Source organism: Siniperca chuatsi, linkage group LG12 (assembly GCF_020085105.1).
Source record: "Siniperca chuatsi isolate FFG_IHB_CAS linkage group LG12, ASM2008510v1, whole genome shotgun sequence".
In the NCBI taxonomy this organism is placed as follows: domain Eukaryota; kingdom Metazoa; phylum Chordata; class Actinopteri; order Centrarchiformes; family Sinipercidae; genus Siniperca; species Siniperca chuatsi.
Window position 1 is genome coordinate 7783516 of NC_058053.1, and position 22548 is coordinate 7806063.

General features: G+C 39.2%; 1 protein-coding gene across 4 annotated transcripts in view; it reads right to left on the reverse strand.

Annotated features, from left to right (window-relative positions):
- The window catches only part of pard3bb (par-3 family cell polarity regulator beta b), a 212230-nt gene that overhangs the window by 116441 nt on the left and 73241 nt on the right, over window positions 1-22548 (reverse strand). For all 4 annotated transcript variants that reach the window (XM_044216505.1, XM_044216503.1, XM_044216504.1 and 1 more), the window contains 6 exons: window positions 20205-20457; window positions 18692-18800; window positions 17047-17186; window positions 16708-16836; window positions 3528-3719; window positions 1729-1887 (listed from right to left, as the gene is read on the reverse strand). In XM_044216505.1, the coding sequence (XP_044072440.1) occupies window positions 1729-1887; window positions 3528-3719; window positions 16708-16836; window positions 17047-17186; window positions 18692-18800; window positions 20205-20457 (982 nt within the window). The remainder of the gene's footprint in view (window positions 1-1728; window positions 1888-3527; window positions 3720-16707; window positions 16837-17046; window positions 17187-18691; window positions 18801-20204; window positions 20458-22548) is intronic.

Here is a 22548-nt window from a genome sequence, read left to right on the forward strand (position 1 = left end):
GAAATTCAGATACTGCGACTCAGTGCCGATGATGAAGAACAGGCTATTATGTCCATGGAACCTGCGCAGAGCCACACTTATTTATGTTGGAGAAAGAGGGTGTTTGGATGAATGAAAAGAGCAGCTGGATAAAGTGAGAGATTAGCGAGAGTTGGCTGGAGATGAATCCAGTAAGAAGAACTGAGTGAGAGAAAGAGCAAAGGACATAGACAAGAAAAAGAAGAGGAAAAAAGAGGGGGAAAAACGTAGAGTGGTCGACTTCTGTAATGTTAAAAGCATCAATACTGAAGCCCAAAAAGGCTTTTAAGGTACAGTCTCTTATCTATCTGTCTTTATCGTCCTCTCTTTTTTATCATTTCTTTTCCACTCTTAAGACAAAGAGGGAAACATGGATGCAACTCTTTGATGTTACTAACAGCTTTCACCATCAAGCTATTGACAGGGGGAGCCCTGAGCCCTGAGCCCTGCAAGCCCAAGCACACCACTACATGCACACATACACTCAGTATTATTAGACACATACACCTCAAACTAATGCAGTTTAATACAACAGCATTGCAATAAATCCTACCTTCATGAGGGTTATAATGTTCGGTTTTTAGAGAGGTGTTGATTCAAATTCATTGTCATTTTGAAGGCTGTAATTTGTGGTGCTATTGAATTGTACTGTGTTATACTGCGAGCTTCAGTATTACTAATAATTTGTCCGACCCATTTATGTCAATGAGAGGAGGCTATTATAATTACCCATACACCTAAATACTGGAACTTTTGTTACGTGTGTTTTTCTTTGTGTTCACCTATCTATCTGTGTGTTTGTTATGCTTGTGTGCGATGTAGGGTGTAAGGGCCATTCACACTTGAGCCAACAACCCAGCTTTGTGTGTGCAAAGGGTTTGTACAAACATTGTACAGAGCCATGTAAAAGGCATCAGCTGAAAAACTGCCGAGATGAAAAGCATCTTTTTTTACTCATAAAGAGAAGAGATACAGCTCAGTGAAGAACACTCTGTCTCACACACACACACACACACACACAAAATCTGAATAGCTGAAGTGTAAATGCTCTTTTTTCCTGCAGCTGGTAAGAGCAGGGAGACTAGAGTCAAGTATGTGAAGAATGGATGGAAGGGCTAAAAAGTCAGCATGTGTAGAAAGAGGCAGAGGTAACAGACTGCAGGAAAAAAGAAAAAAATATGCTTTAGTCAGTAAAGAGCCAAAAGAGGGGAGAGGAGATACAGAGTGAAGATATAAGAAGCATGCATGTTTGTTAGGCAAGTGACAGAGGCATGCATGTGCGCTCCTCACAGCAGGTGTCCTAACCTAGATCCTGGCATTCTCTGACAATAAAACGAGACATTTAAGTCTATTGTGAATACACTTAATGCAGTATATGTTTCACCTTTACTGTATGTGTCCATTAAAACTGTTCCGACCACACATGCTCTTTATGTTCATCGGCATTAGGCTTCGTGTCCAGACATTCATACACACAATTTTTCACACAGGATAGCCACTTGCGATTCTAGTGAACATTAACACATGAAATTGATTTTTTTTAAAGTGCAAAGAGTGAGTTTTGGACAGCTGTCTGTTGTGGGGGATGTGTGCGCTCTTGTTTCCCACTGATGGCAGTGTGCGCTTTGTTTGTTGCCCTTTTTCACCACAGAGCCAAGTGAATTGTTACTCCTAGTGCATAAGTTACTGTGTGTGTGTGTGAGTGTGTACCTTCGGAGTCCTTAGCACCACCAGTTGGATTGTCCCTCTTACGTTTCCCTCTTGTGACATAGAGCGGCGGAGCGTCTCCATGGCCACATGGTTGGAGCGTCCCAGCAGCGACTCTCCGTTTACTGCTACCAGCTGGTCATTGACACACAGACGCCCATCCTGTAAAACAGACACACACACACACACACACACACACCGGTTGCATGTGAATTTATAGACAAATTTCTATTTTGTCCGCTTTCTCAAAGGTCCTGGAAAAAGTTATTGCAGAACAACTAGTTGACCACCTTGAAAGCAACAAACTTATTTATCCTAAACAATTCAGATTCAGGCCAGGGAACTCAATGGAAATGGCCAACTGTTACCTCAGTGAAAACATCAAGAGCTCACGAGACACGGGTAAAATAGTGGGAGCTGTGTTTTTAGACCTTAAAAAGGCTTTTGACACCTTTACTTTTTCAGATCAAGAAACTGGCTGGTTTGCATCATACCTCAAATGTAGAGAGCAACACGTTAAAATCAATGAAAAATATTCAGTCCCTCGATGATCCAGAATGGGTATTCCACAAGACTCGATCATGGGGCCTCTGCTTTTTAGCTTATACATAAATGAATTGCCATTATGCTGCAAAAGAGCTGGTTGTCAAATGTATGCTGATGATGTATGCACAGTCATTTACATATCAGCTAAAACCCCTTGTGGAGCAGCAGAGACATTAACAAACGAAATGGAGGGTGTATCCAAATGGTTCAAAAATAATAATCTAACCTTGAATCTTAAAAAGACTGTGTCAATGTGTTTTTCCATGAGAAGGACAGCAAAAGACAATATTGATGATATGTATGACCTTTTTAAGCAGAAAAGCCTAACCAGCCATGGCTAGAAATCATATGTGCAACACATTGGTATCATGTTATTGTAACCTGTTACAATGTTTTTTGCATTTTTCCTGACAAACTAATTAATAAAATAAATAAATGAAAACAGTGTGTGCATTTTCACTGCACTAGATTGCAGACCTACAGCATGCATGTTTTACTGGTCTATGCATGAATGTCTATAGTTAGTTTAAAAATAATTTAACCATTTGTCCTTAAGTAATTGATAGCTGGATGTTGAATGTTGTTACAGTACAGATCAAAGTCAAACTCTCACCTGTAGTCTTCACTGAGCATCTCTCTCAAGTCAAACCAGCATAAATCCAGTATACCAAAAACTTTACTGACACGCACTTTATCGCACACATGTTTTCCTATTCACCAGTCAACCACACACACATGCAAATCAGCTCCATCTGTCTGACTTCCCTGGTGTGTTATTTACAATGCCTCTACAGCAGACCTGTTTCCATCTATTCCTGTCTCTCTTTGCACAGACACTCGCTAAACACTGCGCAGGTCTGTGTGTGCGCATCTGTCTGCTTGTCTGTCTGTCTCTCTGTTGTCTATGACATGTCAAGTGTGTCCTAGTGAGTAAGAGGTCAAAGGTTAACAGAATAGGAGTACATGGAAGCAGAGACAGCTGAGGAGGATACAACACTCCCCAGAAGACTATCTCATAAATAATAACTTCCGTTAGTTATCATTTTCCATACTGCTTCACTTTCTGTTCATTGAAGAGGATAACTCTCTTTGATTTTCTTCTGACACTATTGATTCTGAATATTTTGGAATTCAGAGCACTAACTTCAGGTGAGGCTTAAATTTCTTTCCAAATTTATCAATTAGTATTTTCTAGGACACAGTTTTGTCTTTATTTATTATTGCTCATTTGGGCATGTAAGAGAATATTATGTCACCTTGTATGCAGCCCCTCCATGTATAATGGATTTGATGAAGATTCCCATGTCCTCTCCTGTCTCTCTGGACTTGTTTCCTTTGAGGCTGATGCCGAGCCCTGCCGAGCCAGTGTCATTAAGAGGCACCTCGAACGTTAGCTGCTCCTTCCCATTCTCAGAAACAAAGCCTGCCACACGGGACACCTCATCCGTCTGGGAGGGAGGGAGAGAGAGAGGGAGAGAGGGAGAGAGAGAGAGAGAGAGTAATGGTGGTAGAAGGGGAGAGACATCGATGAGGAAGAGAGAAGGGTGGGAACAGGGTGAGGGTGAGGAGACAGAGGTCAGCTCATTGGGCTTGAATGGTCTCCAAAAGCTAAACTAAAAGCTTTTCCATTTGAGAGAAATTTCTCTGAGTGAAAAATTGTGGGCAGAGTGTATTTTCGAAGAAAAAAAAGGAAAAAGAAGAAAGCCATTCGGACTGTCTGCTTTTATATACGCATCTTTTTTCTTCTCTCAGCTCAGCAATATCAATAAAATGACCTGTGCATTTTCAAGAGGTAATTGAAGAATACGGCAAACACAGAGAGCCAGAGAGACAAAAGTAGTGAGAGCAGAGGGAATATGGAGAGGAAGGAAAGATTGTAAAACAGACAGAGAAACCACAACGAAAGACTGCCTGTAAAGATAAAAATGACTATTATAAACCCAGGCAGGTGAAAAACACCTTATTATCAACAAGGAGATATGGCAGTAATGGCTAAGCCTGAAACAGAGTGGGAAATATACCAGAACCAAAAAAGCAAGTGGATCCTGTCAGATGAAAGTGTGTGTTTGAAGCCTGTGATGGCTCAGTAAGAGAGGTAGCGCTGTTACTACATATGGCTTATACTTTTTTGAAAAGTAATGACAAGTAAACAGCATTTATCAAAAACACTATTGCATTCCAAATACTCAACAAACTCAGATAAATGCTTATTTGTCAAACCTTAGATTTCAACAGTAAACAGTCTATATTTTTATAGTTTTCAAAAGTTTTAACTGCTGGAAACAAGATGTCTCCCACTTCAAGTCCATTCTCAGTGTATGTGCAATGAAGGCTTCAAATTTCCACATAGTAGTTGCATAGTGGACCACGACTGGCTTCCAAACTCGTTGTGATGTCACAAAATTCATGCAAACACTTTTTAAAGAGTGATTTGAGGTGAGCACAGATACACTTCAGCAGATAAATGTGAAAACAGCCCTCAAGTGTCACACTGCACATACATCCTTCTGCACAGTGAAGCTCAAACATCCAAGTAAAGTTTTTATATAAAAAGTAAAATATTGTTTATATATATATATATATATATATATATATATATATATAAGGAGTTTTGCATGAGAAATTATATTATCTAAAAACACCACTGTTGTTAACAATGATTTATCATAGTTCAACCGTGTCTCCAAGCAGAATGACACAATTTGCCAAAATCAAGACATTTCATGAAAATTCAATGCCAACTTTTAAAATATTATTTATTCATATAATAACCATGCATATCAATTACTGTGAAGTTTAGGTGTGGTTAAGGTAATGTATGGTATGCAGGGTGGTCGTGATTCAAAGGAAGGCATTGAAAACAGATATTGGACTTGTGTGCATTGTCTGCATATTTGTCCATTCTGATCATTATTAGATTGGACTGCACAGCATCCAGATGTGTTTCCTAAATAATATTCAATACTGGATAACATATTTGAAGCTAATAAAGTGTTTTTAGACAGTTACAGGAAGAGTATCAACATTGACTCTAGGAAGCTAAAGGATGAGCTGTGTGTTTGTGACTTTCTCTTTATGAGTGTTTATATGTTCATGTAAATTACTGTGTGTATGCGTGTGTTTGCCAGAAATCCATAAATAATTGTAGGTACTTGTAGTAAGCTTTAGTCTGCATGTGCCTGTCTATGTATATGCATGAATTCAGTCTGAGTCTGTGTGTTTGCGTGGGTCAGCAGTGTCAGGTTTAGACAGTGTTTGTCTGTGGGGATTGTAGGTTTAACAGCGTTAAGCCGACACAAAGTCCTCTACTCTGCAGAAAACTGTTTTCCCTGCTGGAAAAAACTCTCCCCATCAGACTGACTGTCCAGACCTGATAGGAAGCCTCACGACCTTGGAAAGAACTTCAAAACACCCAGAAGAGAAATGTTAGCTACTTTCTGCACATAATTACATAAAGGATTTGTTAGTGTCTGAGATTCTGTCCGACGTAATGTTCATGATTTAGCAACTTTTATTTTTTCCGCCACCACTACATTCTTTATTTATCTGATTTAACTTCTCTGTTAATTTATGATTTATTTTTCTTGCATTTCTTTCCTGCAACACGGGACAGAACCGACGCCAGAATGAATTTAGAAGGACGGGTGTTGTTATACAGCAGAAAAGTTTGAAGCAGCAGTTCTCAGCTTGGGGGTCAAGACCACCCACAGGGCTGTGAGATGTTTTATGGAATCTGACAAAAATATGCTAATGCATGTAAAGTTGTTTATCTGGGTGATGAATTCAATCTCCCTGTAAAACAATGAATAAGCACGACCTCCGGGCTTCCTCCAATAATTCAGCAGACAAACAAATAGCCGTGAGGAAATCATTTGGTGTCAAACCTGACTGTTCTGTGGTTTTTTACAACCAAGTGGATAGATACAGAAAGTGTTTCTATTGAGTGGCTGAACTAAGAAAAAACTAAAAATTAAACAAGGCCTCTCTTTTTCATTAACTGAAATTGCTTTAAAACACACACACACATAAGAGTGGACAAGGGCACACTGCAATTTCATGGAACATTTCTATTATCTCAGCCTCATTGCTATGATGGGTGGTTACATCTGTGTGTAATACTACAACAATGAAGAGTAGTGCGTGCTCATGTGTGTGTGTTTGCTGCTATAAAAAGGTGTGTGTATCTTTGCTCCATGAACTCTATCAAATCCATCCAGTTATAGAAAAAGCTGTTTGCATAGATGAACCTCCTCATGCTGGTCGTTTAACATTTAAATGGTTTGCCACAATGATGGATCAACAGGCAAGCGCGCTATTAAAAAGACAGCTCCATGTCTGTTGGTGTGTGAATGAGTATGTGTGTTGTTTTATTAAACTGAGCCAGAGAAACGTGTGGGAGAAAGATGGAAAGGTACATGTTAAAATGAGCTAGAGCAGTCAACTAAAGCACACAAACACAGATTTTTAAAAAAACCTGTCCTTAACTCGCCCCTAAAGACCAGATGAACTGTAAGGCAGAGCGAGAAATAGAGAAAGATAAAAAAAGATCAAATAAGGGAGAAGATAATAAGAATGATGATCAGAATTTTACTTTGTGCGAGTAATATCAGGGGCATACTTTAATACTACTCTGTGATAAACTTTATTGTCACTCTATTATGTGTATTTGTGTGTAAGGACACCTGCTTTCAGCAACATGGCCTTTCAATGAGAGCTGCTCGCAGATGCCCTTCTACCCAGCCATGCAGAGAAACTGTGTGTGTGTGTGTGTGTGTGTGTGTGTGTGTGTGTGTGTGTGTGTGTGTGTGTGGAAAGCCCCATGCTGTGGAAATGACTGCCCAAGGATCCATTTTACAAGGCCAAACAACAGTAGCTGCTGTGCTTAAATGTGGCGGTAGGTGTGATAACACACACACACACACACACACACACACACACACACACACACACACACACACACACACAAATGGCTGAGGTAAGTACCCCCAGGGACAAAACCTGACATTATGGGCTATGGTTTTGACATATGAAAATAACTGTCCCATCACAGACCACTCAGGATGGGCCCCTGTTGTCCAATCCCCTACACCCTCTTCTCCCGCTATCCCCCAAAGACCCCAATCTTAGTGTGACTAAGGAGCATTCACAACCCTGCAGAGAAAGAAAGAGGATGAGGAGACACACAAAAAGAGAGAGAAAGAGGTGCCAGCCACAGTGGTTGTTAGGGCTAACATAAATGTCCATGGGGAAAGCAAAACAGTATAGGTCTGTATCTAGGGGATGGAAAGAGCATTTTTTGAGAAAAGGAATTGGTTGTCATATTTTCAGTATTATGAATAAATGTCTGTGAGGGAGCTGTACAGAGGGATACAGATACAGTTGATGTCTACAGTCTTTTGTAGTTCAATGAGTACAGCACTAATGCTGTCAGTGTACAATCTCCCCTGGAGCTGCATATTTTGTCTACGCATACAGGGCAAGCCAGCCCGCAAGTCCTGTGAAACCCACAGCAGATGTTGGCGGCACAGGGTTCGTTTTCCAAGGCTACAAGTGGTCATGGGCGGTCACGTTGTAATAAGGGGTCATGGTGCGCGCTGGGCAGCCTTCTGTTCATGTGCCGAAGCTCCCCACATGAAAACCGAACTGCTTCTTGGCAACAGTTTGTAAGTCATAGCTGTTGTCTTCTACATGTTAAAACATTAAAGGGAATCTACAGAGAATGTCAGTCTGGACTGGAAATTATTTGATGAAATTTGACTGGTGACTGGGTGTGGTAACAATGGGTTGTGGGAGCAGAAGAAAAAAGTTTGACAGAGCATTTGGTCGTGCATAAGCAGAAGAAGGAAGCGGGTACAGTCTCAAAAAAGATAGCCACAGGAAGTGTTATACTGTTTAACAATCACCCTGAATTCCTGACTCTAAACCCACAACATTTTAACTGTTGCGGGTCTAGAGTCAAAATACATATTTTATTTCTATTCACACAGCCATGACCACATAATATCTTATGTATAATATATCTTTTGAAATTGTTCAAGTCATATATTTTGTGCCAGTTTATGTCACCCAGTGGTGACATTTATACCTCTTCTAGCTCTTAAAGAAAAAGACATAAAACAGCAATTTGTCATTTTTACACACTTCCATTTTTGTACAAATTAAGCAAAAGACATACAATGTGCTACTTAGTGAGTTTCAGAGGTGCTGGGAGGCAGATTTTTTTACCTTTGGACAGAGCCAGGTTAGCTGTTTCCCTGTTTCTGTTCTTTGTGCTAAGCTAAGTTAGCCAGTTGATGGCAGTAGCTTCATATTTAGCTTATAGATGTGAGAGTGGTATCATTCTTCTCATCTAACTCTCGTTGAGAAAGTAAAAAAGCGTATTTCCCAAAATGTCAAACTTTTATCCATGTTTTGTTGTTCTCTCAACGTTAGAGAGTAAGAGCAACATCTTGCTATGACAATACCGATGCTGATCCCTGATGCCTTGAACCCACAACTAACATGTGTGAGTGTGTGTGACACTCGTGTGCTGAGGGCTTTAAAACACAGCAGCGACTTTAGATGATTGGCTGACAAAGGAGCTGATAAACTTTCAATAAACAGCGGAGAGATGTGAGATGAGACAGAGAGCCAGAGAAAGAGAGAAGAGAGACACGATACCCTTCTCGGCTGCTTTCCACTGGGAAGATGGCAGCTCCTGCAGAGACACCAAGCTGCCAAGGGGTGTGTGTGTGTGTGTGTGTGTGTGTGCATACACAGGTCTCTGAGGGTGTAACAGATGGGGGATCTACTGTAGTGATTCTATGAGGTCACATTGGTGACGATATCAGTGAGATGTAACACACATACACACAGAACTAGACAACAGACTGCAAATTACAAATTAAAGTGCATGGATGCACACACACACACACACACTCTCTCTCTCTCTCTCTCTCTCTCTCTCTCTCTCACACACACACACACACACACACACAGTGGCAGCAACAGTGATGGATGATAGATAATCAGAATGAAGAAACTGTTCAATAAAGTTGTTTTGTTTTGAATGCGCTCTGTCACCAGCTGCCAACTGTTTACTGATTTAATATGTCAGTGTGTGTGTGTGTGTGTGTGTGTGTGTGTGTGTGTGTGTGTGTGTGTGTGAGGAGCATCTGGCACTAAGGAGAATGTTTCCTGTTGTGGAAAAAAGAAAACAGGAAAAGGACAGACAGAAGACTGTCTTACTGCTCATCACATACTGGATGCCAAAGCAGAGCTACACAAATAGCTTGATGGAATCACACTTAAACCTTTCAGAATTAGTAGATAGTGTGTGTTTGGGAATGGTTTATATTCATATCCTCATCCATTGTGTTAGGTTGTGCTATATTACTTTTTATTGTTTATGCTTTAATGTGAGATATATGGTGATGAATGTAATAACAGAAATCCAACTATGCCCCAATTCTGCTGTGTTTTCAACTAGTTTATTTCTGTCTTGCTAATCCATAAATCAATTCTAATGTAAAGCCTCCCTCCACTAAAACAATGTTTTACTTTTTGTTACTTTACTTGGATGTTTTCAAGCATTCTGGAAGGAGGAGTGAGTATGCTTTAAAGAGTGAGTATGCTTTAAAGAAATTGTAAGTAGCTCATTGAACCTTTGGTGGAAAAACTATATCAGACAAATTATTACTAAAAACACAGCCATTCCATACATCTTAAATATGACTGGAGGGGATCTTAAAGTTAAATATTTTAAGTTATTTGCCAGACAAAAACACAGGTCAAAACTATGTACATTTGATGCTTATTTACATAAACCTTGTATGGTGGATTCTTCACATTTGTTGAGTACACAATTTACAGTATGATCTGTCTTTAATAATCTGCTTATATCATTAAATTCTGGTGTTCGCAGTTCAAAAGGAAAACAAAGTATCTTTTCTTTGTCTTTTTTTTCTGGGAGTCCAACTGAAAACTTTTTAGAGCCCCTTAGCAGATTGGCATGTAAGGGGGAGTAAACAAGGGAGTTGTCAGTGACATGCAAGAAGAATTAGACCCCATGGAAGAACAAGAGGATGGGAGGGGGAGGGAGAAAGAGAGGTGTGAAATGTCTGGAAGCAGAAAAGAGCATCAACATTAGTTTCATGGCAGCCAACTCAGCAGGCGTATGCTTGTTCGTGTGTGGAAAAAAATACTGAAACAATGTCTTTTTATGTTGTATGTGTGAGTGATTGTGTGTATGTGTGCACAAAATGCCTTTACAGAGAGCCAACATGACAGGTGGATGTATACTTGTTATATTGTGGAATTTGTATGAATATGATTGTATGTCACAGAAAAAGTGACTTTGAGTAAGTTTGTGTGCGTGTGTGTGTGTGTGTGTGTGTGTGTGTGTGTAGAGGTGGTGTAATGTCTTTGTTCTACAGTGAGCACAGACATTAGCAGACAACACCAGATGGTGGGCTAAAATGAGACAACAGAAGAGGGGGAGGAGAAGATAGACAAGATCCTTCCATCATTTCATCATCATCCTTCTTCTATTTCCTCTCTGTTAACACAAACAAGCTGGCATCAACCTTCACATCAAATCATTAAAAACATTTTTTATTAAAACTCTCAGAAACTGTAGCCATATCACTGTTTAAAGTCTGCTGGAACAGTATATATATATATGGTATAAAAATTGTTGGAACTGTGCATAATATTAAACTTATTAAAAAAAAAACCCTGAAAAATGATGACCGCTCACAGCCATTTCCATCTGCATCCTTACAATAACAACACTACCTGTTTTTTCTGCTTTTGGCGATGGTACAACATTGTTGCTTGGTAGTTCTCAAACCTCTTTCAGTTTTTAACAAATGATGAGAACTGGAGATGTGCTACAACTACAAAAAAAGCAACGTGAGCAAAGGTATATAAACAGATCTCTACAAACAGTTGTGTACCAAATGAGGCTGTAATATTCTGCTAGAAAACTGAACTGCCTTATTCTAGTTGGGTCCATGTTGCTGCCCCAAGTGATGGACTTTAAGTATATAGGGGTCTTGTTCACAAGTGAGGATAAGGGTCAGTTATAAAAAACACTTTAATATAAAATCCAGACGTGTCTGCACATGGCCAGCACAGTTGTGTGGAAGTTTATGTGAATGCTGTTTATGCATCCACTACTTAAGGTTTGATTAAGTTTTGGCAACAGAAACTACTTGGTTAAGGCCAGGAAAAGATTTTGGTCATGGTTAAAAGAAACCAACATTGCCTGTCGGTCAAAGCCCAACACTTTGTACACCTAACCCCACATGCCGACCGCCTCCCTGCAAGGTTTTTGCTGGTATAATACTACCTCTCCTATTGCTTCTGAAAGAGGACAGTCATTATCCGCACAACCAGAAGAGGTTGCTTGTTAAGAAAACAACGATGCAAAACATGTATGTACATGTGCGTGTATGTCTTCAGACTAACACTAGCCAAACTGACCATCAACGCGTCAAATAGCCCAGTATTCTTGATAAACTGAGCTGCTTCGAATATTAATACACTTTTGCTGCCAACACATTTCTGACCTCTTCCTTTTACCCCTTACCTGCTACCATGTTTAGTCCTTCTCAACAGCTATACAGTAGTACACTAATTTTTATCCCCGTCAATTATATTTCTATCATGCTAACCATATCATAGAAAAGGGTTTATTTGATTCTTTACTAAGTTACAAGAGTTACAAGAAAGGTAACCAAAAGCAAAATTCTCACCACATACACACACACTGTACCACACTATAACACATGTCAAATTTCTATCAAGGAGTGTGTTCACAGCTTCACTGTGCAGAATTGCAATTGCATGTGTTCTTAAAAACTGTTATGACTGCTGAACAAACACCATCAGCCGTTGATTAGATATAGGTGAATTCTATTGGCGCGTACTGTCTGTCAGGATGAGAGGGTGAGGGCAAGAGAGAGAGACACTCTGGGAGAGAAAGGGAGAGGCAGACACAGAGAAAAGTCTGTTGATAAAGTGCAAAACACACACACACTTGTACTTCTATCTTTGTAAGGACCGTCATTGACATAAAGCATTCCCTAGCCCCTTACCCTAACCTTAATCTTAACCTTCCTTGTTCCATTTCCTGTTTGCAGGCCCACATCTTCCTCAGTCTTTATATAACCATTCTCAACATCCATCCACACACACATCTCATCATCTACCAAGAATGATGTATTCAAGCTGAGCTAAGCGTGTTTATGAGAAACTGCAGCTTACCCATGTAATTTATGTTTTCAGAGGGTGATGGGGCTGGAGCCTCATCAGTCTTCCTTTCGACCAATACATGTCTTTTATAAACCCTTCCACAACGTGTCCTATTTTATAAGATATAATTTGTGTTATCATTCATTTAAATTTAGCAACAACAGTGGAAACTCCAATTCTCACATTTAAAGAGTGTACTGGGATATCCCCAAACACCTCCTTACCAGTAGCATCACCACTGTGCCCAAAGCAGTAAAGAAAGCTAGTAGATTTAAACTTCTCTCTAAACAAAATAAATTCATGATCACATGCAATAAGTGAATAAAATAAAGATCAGATCAAATTAAATGACATCATGACATTAGTGATTAGTTTTTGATTATTTCAGCAAAGCATTGCCATGACATTGATGAGGCTTCATAATGTTCTCACTAATAAACTCCAACAAGTCTGTCTTTGCATGAAGGCCATAGCTCTGCATTTGCAGTCAAATAGATATTTTCTTTCATTTTAATTTCTCAATACTGATGTGTGTGTTACAGTATGTGCATCTATTGACTAACTCTATATACTCAAAGCTTTTTTTACTAAAAAAAAAAAAAAAATCCCATAAAACTGACCAAACAGCCTTATGGGTCTGCATTAACATGACTAAACTAAATACCCCTGTCCTTTTGAAATTGTTAATTTTCAAAATACAATAAAACAGGAAGAATCAACCCTTGAAGTTGGTCTAATCACTGAGCATATAAAGAAGCAGGACATACTGTGCAATAAATGTCTTTAACCATACAAAACACATTTCAGTGCATACACACACAAACTATACACAATTGCATGCACACATTCATAAACACACACAAACACCAGCAGTGTCCTTCAATAGTTGGTTGTTTTAAGCAGCCAATGTCTGAGAGAATTCAGAGAACAAAACTTTACCTACGGGAGACATTTTGGTGCATAGTTTTCTGTAAATAAGGACAATAATAATTTCTTTTCTTGTTGTGAACAAGTGAGTGCGACTGAGTGAGTGTGTGTATGAATAATACTGGACTAAAGGGGGGTCTGTCTCCTGACTGGGTGATATTTTGGTCTAGTACCCATGTGGTCAAGTTGTATGGAAACCGGCTCAAAGTTAAACTGCTTAGGTAAAGTTGACAAAAGATAAAACACACAAAAATAGTGTGCAACTTAAACAAGTCATCAGGGTAATATGATTACACTTAGGGTGATTCCACCCCTAACATGTTTGGTTAGGTAAAAATGAACCCTGCCTTTGCCGCTTAGCACGGTTCATCCCAAATTTGGTGTGCCCGAGAGCGCCTGAAAAGGAGGGTCTCAGTTCGCTTCCAAGAAGATTCTGGTGGGGTTCGTTTGTGGTCTGAAAACAAACAGACCAAACATCGTATTTTGTGATTTTAAATTGAATTAAAAAGCTAACCAACAATTAAATTCATTTCCTGATTGTGAACTGTTCAGGAAGAGATATTATGATAAGTGATCTGTATAAACCACCTGTATAAACCAAAGCATATCATTTCGTAACCACAAATGATCCTAACATGTAACAATGATCTCACATATACACACTCCAATAAATCGCTCCTTTTCCTGTCTGGAGAAACAGAATTTCCTATGGGGCTCGGGGTCGCATGCACATGTGTGTGTGTGGAACTTCCTGGCAGCCGTATAGGAAACATCAGTCGATAAGAGTGGAAAGAGACACAAAGGCAAAAGAGACACAAAAGGCAACATAAAAAGAATAAAATACAGTGAGATGAAAAAAAATGTATCCAAAAACATGAGTAATGGGTGGAGAGCGTTAACGTTATTTTTTGATTGTTTCGCTGCAGTTATGTTCTAAAGCACAAATAAAATCGCCCACACCTCCACGCAACCCTGCAGGAAGGAGCCAGCTTCATCCAGTCCGCTGCTCTCTGCTCTGCGTGTGTGTGTAGCTCAGCCCTGCTCTCGGTCAAACAGACACACAGACCTGCAGCTCTTTATACATCCATACTCTGCATAGCTTCGTTTTAGCGCTGTACAAGTGTTGGAGATACATCTATGACACAGACAGAGAGAAGAGAGAGGAGAGAAAAGGAGACAGCGATGTAACGTGGTCGCTATGTTTTTATAGCGAGAATCCCGACCGTACAGCCTGCGCGCTAAATATGATTAATGTAACAGGTTGCTTTTTAAGGAGATTGGGGATCCCAGAAACCTGAAAGCTTCCACAGCAGACATTGTGTTGCTGGATATGGTGATGGGGGGGCAGTGTTGGGGGGCTTCTCCTGAAGTCCACTTTCAAGTCCACATTTCTGAGCGTGTTCAGCTCCAGGTTGTTCTGACCGTACCAGAGGGCCAGCTGTTCAACCTCCCGTCTGTATGCAGACTCGTGACCGTCCTGGATGAGGCCGATGACCATTGTGTCGTCTGCAAACTTCAGGAGTTTAACAGACGGGTCTCTTGAGGTGTAGAGACAGAAGAGCAGTGGGGAGAGCACACACCCCTGGGGGGCCGACAGTGCTGATTGTCTGGGTGCTGGATGTGATGTTCCCCAGCCTTTCCTGCTGCCTCCGGTCTGTCAGGAAGTTTGTGATCCACTGACAGGTGGGGGCTGGGACAGCGAGCTGAATGAGTTTGGTGTGAAAGATGTCTGGGATGATGGTGTTGAATGCCGAGCTGAAGTCCACAAACAGGATCCTTGCGAGTCAAGATATTGCAGGATGTATAGCAGTCCCATGCTGACTGGATCATCCACTGACCTGTTTGCCCGGTAGGCAAACTGCAGGGGGTCCAGCAGGGGGCATGTGATGTTAAATGTAAAATGCATTTCTTTAATTTTAGACTACATTAAAATGATCCTGTATTTTAGGTGTGCTAGGATAAAAACAGAACAAGACAAAAAAAGGATGCAGGTATTTTAATGGGACATGAGAGCCTGCTGTTGATGTGGGGAGAGAAAGCACAACCTGCAGGAGTACACTGACAGGTGGTTCTTTGTCTTGTTTTCACACATATATGATGTTGGCAACGGACAATACCGCAGTGTATGATGGATATCCATCTTCCACATGCAGCCAAAACATGTCCGTTAAGCCGTTAGCCAAGTAGTGTTCAGTCTGATTGTAGCTTTGTTGGTTGTCTCAGACTGTGTTGAGGGCAAAGATGCGTCAGCATTTCTTTGAGCTCTGTTTACCAATCAAATCTTTCTACTACTTGCTCTGACAAATGAACTATTTTTCTGACTGTTGCTGAGCAATAAACTGAGTTTTTAATATGGTGATTTTGTTATTTTTTGTTTTTCTTCTGTTTTGAAATCTTGGAAAACATAACATAAAACGTAGTTAATGTAAATGTCGCCATTTTTTTATGTGGTGAAATGAACAATGATATGATAAATCTTGCGGCACCCGTCCTTAAGGCACTCACTTTGGGAACCAGAAGAGCACAAAACCTTCAAGAAAAAAGGATGGCTAAAGGGCTACAGATTTACTGTACAACAAATGTGATAGCAGATGGGAAAGAAGAAAATATTTCAATAAGGAAATTAGTAATTGTGTTGAAGAGCAAATAGCAACAGGCTAAGAGACTGTCAGAAAATACGAAAAAAAAATATTATTTGCACCTATAGTTGGAAAATATATGGAGAGAGCTATAATTAACATCAGTGCATGCACAGTAGTAGATCATGCAGAGAGAGATTGAAGGAAAAAGCATAGAAAAATAGAGATGAATAAAACAAGTGTTTATTAATCAAAACAGTGTTGAAATTCAGCAGAAACAATGTGGCAGGGAAAGACTGGCACAAAATATTAATCAAATCAATATAAAGCATTTGATTCAATCCGAGTGGAGTTCTCTATTACATGACTGCTTGTTAGGTTTATAGAGAAAACATTATTTGACAGGGAAGCGTATCATCTTTCAGAGTATTCACAAAAGCCTTCAATAATATTTAGGGTTAATGTCTATAAAAATAAGCATTCCTATAGGCTGCTGAGCTGTGCATCATCCAGGCAAGCCTGTTGATTGGATCAAAAATTGCAAAATTAGAGGGAGTTGAAATTTGGAAACGAAAACTGGTGATGTAGTTGCATGTCCACCTGTCTTTCCGGCTGCCTTGTTAGAAAAAATTGTCAATCAACCAGTAAATCTTGTTTCATTGGCTGACAATACACTATTGTGATTGGTTCTTACCATCTCTCGGGGCAGGAACATGTCTTCCTGCCGTAGAACCACAAGACACACGCTCTCTCCCTGTCGCGTGCTGCGTAGCATACACACCAACTCCTCTTGGCCCACACCTGTGATATCCACACCATTGACCTACACACACACACACACACACACACAACAAATCAAAACACCACAATTATAGGCATAAATATCATTTTTCCTTATCTCCACTACACTTAACCTAATCCTCCTTATGTTCTTTTCAATGCCTCACATCTTCTGTTGTCTAATGAAAATGCACAATGCTGGATTAGAGTAACGACACAAGCAGATGTCTAATAACAGTCAGCTGCTCTGTACCTCAAGTATGCGGTCTCCAGACTGCAGGCGTCCATCTTTGACAGCGGCTCCACGAGGCAGAATGTTTTTGACAAGAATAGGACCAGGGCCATGAACTGAAGAATCTCTGGTTACTACAGTAAAACCAAGACCTTCTGGACCTAGACCCACATACACAAATATACAAACACACACAAAGAAATGTGAATAGAGAGGTGAGGTACAGTATGCAAGCATAAGTAACACTCTTGGTCTATTTGAACACACGAATATCGTGTATAGCTGTTTACTCCATGCCTCTATTTTTGTCTTCCACAGGCTTTGAGAGTACAAATCTCATATCCATCCTCCCGCACGCACGCACGCACGCACGCACGCACGCACGCACGCACGCACGCACGCACGCACACACACACACACACACCCTAAACTACTCCTGATAACTTCAACACAGCATTGTTGACTCAGCTCCTGACTAAATACTATAAGAGTGATAGTTTAAAGCCTTCGGAGATTGTGTGTGTCGCTTTAAACCCTTTAGCTATAGCTGTGCTACAGTATCTGCAGGTGTTACGGTTTTAAAAATGGGTTCAGGTGAGGGGCAGAGAGGAGGAAAAGAAAATGAGGAAGAGATGAGGAAAAGGTAAAAAAGGAATGAGTGTAACACAGCGGAAACAGGGAGTGAATGTTATGGAAAGAGGAGTGATGAAGATTAAAATAGTAATGAGTGAAAAACACGTGCACACACAAACGTGTGTGAAAGCACTCGCATGAATGTACAAAAAAAGACCACACACAGACAGAGAGACCAGTTATGTGTTTTATAGACCTCATTTAGTCTGGTCTCTTTAGCAGAGCCAAGTCAGCAGTTTGGTCCGGTATGAATTCATATCAGCAGAAATGAACAGATCAATAAAGACTTAATAGACCCTGAAGAGAGGGAATCTAGAAGATGTAGAGAGGAAGGGTGAGAGGAAGGAGAGTCAGCCAGAGAACAGAGAAAGGAAGCTTTATAGAAATAAGCACAATGCTGGCCGAACAGAAGGAGAGATAAAGCAGGTCAATTATATACAGAAAATGTCAAGAAATAAAGCAGGTCAATAACAGACATTCAGAAAATGACGAGAAATAAAGAAGGTTAATAATGTACATTCAGAAACTGACAGAGTGAATGTGAAAGAAAAGAGAGAAAAGTGGAACAAATATATAGAGATAAAAAGAACAGATGTAAGTCTACAAAACTTTTTTAGTTCTACCTGAATCTCTAAAACCAGAGTGCCGATCTGATATACACACACACACAACATGCCAATTTACAGAATTAACATTATGGCATTTTTGACACCGTATAGACAATCAAAATGGCTACAAAATAGTCACCATTTACACACAGAGAGAAAAGAATATGTATCTATCTTTTGAAGATAACTGAACTTTTGAATATGTAAGTGTTGAACATGAACAGAGTGAGTTCAAAGGACAAGAGAAAATTGAGGAACTCCATCAAAAGATCAAGTATAAGAGGCGTGAGTCTTCTGAAGTATTTCCACTCGTCAGTAGAGCACAGTAAATTACATTTACTGAACAATGCTGACCTGAGACCTCTCTAAAAAGATGCCTGAATCTGTCTGAGCAAGGCTCTGTTCTGTAGCCAGGTGTTCCTCACCTTTCTTTAGATCAATCCTCAGTCTTCGTCCTCCTCTCTTATTGGCCACCAAGCTGGAGAGAGCAGGACTTTTCTTAAGAAGGGGGCTCTCACTCCTCCCTTTGGGTGTCTAGGTGGAGAATGTAGCGCATTTAAGTAAAACACATTAAAAAGTAAGGCTACAAGAGAATCTGTCCACAGCAGTAGGATTGGGCCGATGAATGATGCCATCGTCCATCGAGCCCTCTACCATTGTAACACTGTGATTTAAACGGCCCCCGCTGAAAGCGCAATAAAAGCTTCGCGAGTAAAAAAGCTAATAAGAGTAGTTTATCAGTATGACTAGTTATTTAAAATATTTTTATAAGCATATGATCTGCTTGATGAGGTAACTTAAGCTTTATGTTAACCGTTCCTGCGGCAGTTTTCAGACCACGGTCGAGAAGCACAGGGAAGACCAATTTGGTAGACATCACCGAACCCTACATAGCAGCCTAACATTTTAAATGCCTCATTTGCACATTCGAATTGCCCCCCTTTGTCACATTCTACTCGCATAATTTCTAAACCCTCTGGATTTCAATTACTCCTTGAGCTGTTGATTTGAGCTCTTTTATTCATAATACATTTTTAAAAAACCTTGGGCAAGGTGATATTTGTTAAAACAAAGCAATAGCCTATTACACACAAGTGGCAATCTATAAGTCATTGTCAATGTCATCCACTTATTATGCATTGCTTATAGAATTTAAAATGTTAAATGTAGACTGAAGTATTTTCTATTGTTATTTTTTTGTTTAGCCAGAGGTTAATGATAAAAAATGTATCAATATTAAATTGAAAAATTCGATGTATCTGAAAATGATCTTTATTAAAAGGGAAAAGGATGTCCCACATGAAGCCATCAACGCTTTACTGTGCCAAACCTGGACAATATGTAGGAACAAGATGTAGGGAACCACCAGAAACAAAAGTTTGTCAAACTGTGCTCCAACATCTGCATTACGGAATCACATATAAACATTTTTTTTTTAAATATAAAACAGATGATAATCAGCTGTTGCTAAGCAACTGTTGCCTCAATGCCAGCTGTTTTTCAAATGCTAGCCATGTCACCATGGTGATGTTGGCAACACAATTACATGTGCTTAAAGACTTAATAGTTCTAAGAAAGAGGCAGGAACCAAGTAATAAAAATGCCAGTTTCTTGCTGTTGCAAATGAATGTGATAAAGTAGGATAACTTAAATGTTTATGTTATGAGTTGCTTGTTTCTTGATATTCAAAGTAACAAAATTTTATTCTGTCTCAATTTTTATGTCCAATCAGCCAATACTGTGGTGTCCACATTGTGTTTAAGTACATTTTTAATTTTAAGTTTAATTAAGTGCTTTTCATACCCATATTTATAATTAAAACCAGTGACGTACTGTTCTCTCAACTAGCTCATACTGTATGTAAGTGAGATTGAGAAAACTCAAGTCAAGTCAAGACATCTCTGACGTGACAGGTCGACTTGGAGCAGAGCAACTTACAGCAACTTCCAGAGTGGCACCTTCCTCTGCCAATCGCGTGGTTGGATTCTCAGAGGGCTTAAACACGGGTTTGGCTTTGACAGGTGGAGGTGGCTCTTTGGTCTTGGCGATTCCGGGGCTGCTGTCAGGACCAGCACTGTTGCCAAACAGCTGACCAATCAGACTCTTCTCATAGCGTTCTCTGTTGGAGGAGGGAACTACTTCCAAACGGACAACTGGGGTACGCATTGCCTGGCGGAACACTTCCTGGGCTCTGGGAGGGTGAGAGAGAGAGGGAGGAAGAGAGGGAGGTGATTGGTGCAGAGGAAGAGAGGAAACAGTCGAATAAAAGTTTTATTCAACAAGTGGGTGGAGTTTTAAGTAAAGTATGTGTACTACATTTGGCACGCATTAACCATTAAAACTAATCAGTCCATTAATCACAATTACATACAGCGTGCAGTTATCAATCTCTGACAAGCAAAGTAATTATCAAAGGACATATAACTCAATTAGGAGAAAAATAATAACAAAAGATACATGGTATAAATCTGATTACAAATGACAAATTAAGAGTTCCAATTAATTGCTAATTATTATAAATGGGGTGTTCGATTTTCGAATATGTACACCGTAGCATATCTTAGGCTCATATATCTTTACTAAAATGATTTTAAATGATTGTCAATTTCAAGACTGATGAGTACTGCTGTAACTAACAATTGTTTTCATCGGCAATTATTTTTTCAATGAATCGAATTGATTATCTAGTCTCCTAAATGTCAGAAATAATTAATAATCAGTTAATAATCCCATTTTAAATTTACAATGATATGAAACACAGAAAAGTAGAAAATATATAAGGGGCTAGAACCCAGCTGACTACTTCATCTAACCCAAGTAAATCTTGTGAGTTGAGTTTGGGTTCTCAGTAGGCCAGAAGTCATGTTACACTGGGTTCTGTTGTATTGCACCCAGCTTTGTTCTTTTAAAACTTGAGTACCTGTGTAGGCTAAGCAGTGAATGTGAAAGCAAGCGATTCAGCTGACTGCACTGCAGGTGTTTATTGTTAATACCTGATGTAATATATATTGTTTGTAATGTTTGTTTTGTTGTATGGCTAAATGTAATGCAAAACAAAATTCTGAGAAATCTGAAAATAAAGTGAAACCAAATCAGATCAAATCAAATACCCAGGTTCATTAAAACACACAGTATGAGTACTCCTGTCACTAAGAATTTCCCACAACTAGCACTGTATAAATCTACAAAATCCATTAGTTTATTTATATAAAATAAAACATGTATGTAAGACTAAGATGTATCATTTATTAACTGTAGTTTATTATCATCTAAACTGAATTATACTGTATATCATTATTTTAATCTCTATATTTCTATCTACTTCTATTTTCCCATTTGTCAGTGGTTCAGGTGGGTCACTGCGTTTGTTGCTGTTTATTTATCTTCATTGAGCTAAAAGATAAACTGATGGTAGGACAGAAGATGCCACACAGAACCATGACACCTGTGCAGCAGGCCATTATAATCTCATCATCTATAAAAGAGATAATTTTGCAGAGAATTAGTTCATATCAGATTATGCTAAGTAAATTAGAGGGGCCATTGTGTCAGAGGCGATTGGTACACACCATCATTCACCTTGCATAACCAACAGAGAAAATCCAGTTTATTTTAATTGTATTGGATTACACTCCTATTATTTCCCGCCTAGATTATTATTAGATGTGTAATGATCATTATGTTTCAGTAACTAGAGACTATGTTTAGAAAGTCATGTATGAAGGATATACATATTTTAATGCATTAGATATGCAATAATGATAATACTTATAAGGTAATACTTACCAAACTGTCATTTAAATAACAGTCATATTGTACATATTCTTTATTATTTTAATATTTCTATTATGTTTATTGTTTTGCACCAAAATAACAAAGCAAATTCCTTGTATGTGTAAACCTACTTGGCAATAAAGCTGATTCTGATTCCTAAAATTGCATTGAGGGGAAGTTTCCATCTTAATCAGTCAATCAATTAATCACCAGAGGAAATCAACTTTGCTTAAAGTATATGTATTGTACATTTATGACCAATTGAATTTGCATCTTATCTACTACGTATTATAAATATAGTTATTGAGCCTTTTTTAGACTGAGGCTTTCAAGTAAATGTACCTGTAAATCTTACTTTCAAGTTTATTGTATACTTAAACCGCACTTGAGAATATAAAACTGCATCTTGGGTGTTTAGGAAGTAAGAGAAGCTCTGTGTTGTAATTTAATGCACCAAACCCCCTGAGCAGGTAACAAATTGAGTGATTATATGGTGCAAATTATTAAT